The 3,577-nt window shown below is 58.9% G+C and overlaps 1 protein-coding gene across 1 annotated transcript in view; it reads right to left on the bottom strand.

Annotated features, from left to right (window-relative positions):
- Positions 1-3,577, bottom strand: part of SLIT3 (slit guidance ligand 3) — a gene marked incomplete at its 5' end in the record, with an annotated part of 542,638 nt that overhangs the window by 3,042 nt on the left and 536,019 nt on the right. Inside the window, 2 exons of the mRNA XM_014543056.1 lie at positions 1-231; positions 2,308-2,738. Of these exons, the coding sequence (XP_014398542.1) occupies positions 1-231; positions 2,308-2,738 (662 nt within the window). The remainder of the gene's footprint in view (positions 232-2,307; positions 2,739-3,577) is intronic.

Consider the following 3,577-nt stretch of genomic DNA (forward strand, 5'->3'; position numbering starts at 1 on the left):
CGCAGGGCCGGCAGCCGCACTCTAAGTGTCTCTCCACCTCCTCCACGAAGGAGGAGCCGTCCGTGCACTGGAAGACGTATTTCCGCCGCTTGCTGCGGGTGGGCAGGCAGCACTGGGGCCCGCAGCCCCCGCGGCACTCCACCACGGGCACCTTGGAGGCTGTGGCACACGACGCGTAACCCTTCTGGCGGCGGATCACCTCTCGGACGACCTCCCCCAGGCACGGGTTTTCTGCAGAGGGCAGCGGGGTAAGGTCAGGGCACTGGTGGGGCAGAGGGCTGGCAGGAACCAGGGCCCCTTCCTGGGCAGCGTTCTGAAACTCTGTGGTCTTTAGTCACTCACTCATCTGCCCACCCCGCTCTTCCCCCCCCCCCCCCCCCCCCACACTCTCACCCCCTACGCATCGTTATCTCCGTGAAACTGCCCTCCACCTATCTACCCATCCATCCACCCACCTGCATCCCTCCCTTCAAGGAACTTGAGACCAAATTTTATGTGGCAAACAGATAGAATGAGGGCTAGTCCCATGTCCAGGCAAACTGGTTGCACCCCCTGCTTAAAGTCAGATGAAATGCCCACGTTAGAAACAAAACCCAGGGGATTCCACCTAGCAGTTGGGGTTTCTGGCTGCTTTGGAAAGCAGGAGGCCTGGCAAACGGGGCCCACTTCTCTGCATTGTAGTGGTGGCTGGAGCCCAGGGTTTAGATGGGGCGGCTCTAGGTGCCCCGCCCTCGCCCCGCTCGGTGGTGTGGAGCCTGGACACTAATGGTACCTGAGAGGCCTGGCGGGAGCACACAGCACAGGGGCTGCCGTGGGCGGGGGAGGGGCTCTAAGCCTGCAGGAACCCTCTGGACCCTGACCCGCCTCTCCTCTCCACCCCTCCTGCCCTCCCTGCACTGGGAGCACCCCTGCAGCGAGGCCCGAGGCCAGCAATGGACACAGCCAGATGCTCTGCCACACAGCCTCGGTTTCCTAGTCTGGAAAATGGTGCCTCGTGCCCTGTCCTCCCTGCTACTGCACAGGCTGGCAGGAGTCCAGAAAGGGCCTCGTGCTCCGCCCAGAGGTTGGGTCCGGGGACTAATGGGAGAGAATGTTAAGTGGGATACAGATTTGTAAGTGATGGGATTGTCAAAAGGTCCAGAGAGAGACTAGGGGGAACGAGTGTGTGGAAAGTGCAAGGCAGCAGCGACGGGGCATTGGGCTGAAGGAACGGAGCGCTGTCTGTATTGTTCTGGCAGTTTTTCTGTTTAATCTGAAGTTATCTCAAATGCACTGATAAATTTTTGATTAAGAGTGGTAGTTCAGCTGGGTATAAAATGTGAGTCCTCTACTGTCAGGAGTGTGGTGAGGGAGGGGAATTCTCTTTCTCTGCAGGTTCTGACCTAAAAGGTCTCCAGTGGGGGCCTGAGACTGCACTTCTACCACCTCCCAGGTAAGTCAGTGTGCTGGTTAGACGTCTATACCTTGTGTGGCTAAGTTAGGGATTCGTTTTGAAAGCAGGCATTTCAAGGGGTCAGAAAGAAGGAAGAGTGGAAAGGAGATGGACAGAGAGAAGTGGGAGGAGAGGAGAGAGGCTAAAGGGAGAGAAAAGAGGGTAGAAGGAAGAGGGGGGGAGAAGGGAGAAAGAAGGGAATGGAAAGAGGGGAAAGGAGTGAGGTGAGGAGAGGGAAATTGGGGCTGGGGGAGAAGGGAGAGAATTGAAGGGAAAAGGTATAGCAGAGGACAGAGATGGGAGGAGGAAGAGAAAGGATATGAAAGAGGGAAGAGGCAAGAAGAAAGAGTAGAAATAAGAGGTGAGACAGGAGAGTGGACAATATATGGGAGAGGAGAATGGAAAGAGAGGCGGGAAGAGCCGACAGGTAGGGCAAAGGGAGAGAGGGAAGCGGGGAGAGGGAAGAACAGAAAGGGAGAGGAAGGAAGATTGAAGAAATATGGGAGGGGAGACTAGAGAGAGGAGAGGGTGTAGTCTAGGGCCATGGTCGGCAAACCGCGGCTCGCGAGCCACATGCGGCTCTTTGGCCCCTTCAGTGTGGCTCTTCCACAAAATACCATGTGCGGGCGCACACGTACAGTGCAATTGAAACTTCGTGGCCCATGCACAGAAGTCGGTATTTTGTGGAAGAGCCACACTCAAGGGGCCAAAGAGCCGCATGTGGCTCGCGAGCCGCGGTTTGCTGACCACTGGGCTAGAGGGAACGGAAAGGGAAGAGAAGCAGGAGGGGGTGTAGGTTAGAGGGGACAGAGATGGGAGAGAAGAGGGAGAGAGGTTGGGCCATGCAGCCTCCAGGTGGCACACAGCAGGCCTACCTTGTTCGCAGTGCTCCCCTCCGAAGCCAGGCTGGCACAGGCAGTAGGGCTCCCCTCGGTCTGAGACGTGGCACTGCCCGTGGTGGCATTTGAAGGCTGAGCAGGCGCTGGCGGAGTCGTTTTTGTGGTCACACAAGGCCCCTCCGTAGCCCTCGGCACACTTGCACACGTAGGAGGGCCCGGTCCTCACACACTTGCCGTGGTTGCAGCTGTGGGCAGACGAGAGGGTGAGAGGGGAACCGGGGCGTGGGTGCTGCGGGAGGTGTCTTCCTCCACCTCCGGGCTCAGACCCAGACCCAGCTCCGTGGGACTGTCTCCATCCCACACTCCACCTCCGACTGGCCCCGTGGCCGAGCTCAGTCATTCCGGAGACACTCTGTGGTGTCCCAGGGCCATTATCCAGTGTCCACACGGCTGCGGCCACCATGTGGCTGGCTCAGAACTCACGGGTCCGAGCAGCAGTCACTGCTGGGGAGCGTCTCGGCTTTCTCTAGGCATGTCAGCTGCCTGCAACCCTCACTGCTCATATGTTAGTGCTGTGAGCACCACCAGGCGCAGCCACCCTTGCTGGTGCCAGGCAGCCAGCATCGTGCTGGGTGTGTACTAAGTCCCCCCTCCTGCTGCTCCTGTGCGGTGGGTCGCCTTCTCCACGTGGCACAGGGGCAGGAACGGGTGCCCAGTCTATGTTCTAATCACGGGCAGCGCTGTCTCTGCTGGGGTGATGGTGAGAGCGGGGTTCCCTGCAGACGACTCAGAGCCACACACCGCAGAGCTACGCAGAGCCACCGGCCCTCATTGCCAATTTACGCTGCCACTTCCCAGCCGGTCAGCCAACCCAACCACTGGTCTTGGCTCTGGTGTTATTTTTGGCTGATTCAGATTTCTTAGCACTGAGACTCTGCGTCTCTCAGTTTAACACTGGGCAGGGCGCACAGTAGGACCTCTGAATACTGTGGGGTAAATGCGAGCGATTAAGCCGTGAATGTGATTCGGCTGTGGGTATGCACACCGGGTTTTGCACGGGCACCGGCTGAGGGGGCAGCCGAGTCTGGGCTGAAAGTCCCTCCTCCCACTGGCCCAGCTGAGAGGGTGCCCGTCTGCCCAAAGGGGCGCCTGTCTGATTCGTAGGGAGGCAGGTAGGGGCACCTGATGCCTCGGAGAGGGGCCTCCTGGGCACGTGTAAGCTCTGGACTCCTCGCAGTCACACCGATGCAGGTCCTGCCTACAGTTTAACCACAGTCCCTCCAGCTGCCATCAGGGCTACTTCTCA

Source organism: Myotis brandtii, unplaced genomic scaffold, assembly GCF_000412655.1.
Source record: "Myotis brandtii unplaced genomic scaffold, ASM41265v1 scaffold32, whole genome shotgun sequence".
Taxonomy (NCBI): Eukaryota; Metazoa; Chordata; class Mammalia; order Chiroptera; family Vespertilionidae; genus Myotis; species Myotis brandtii.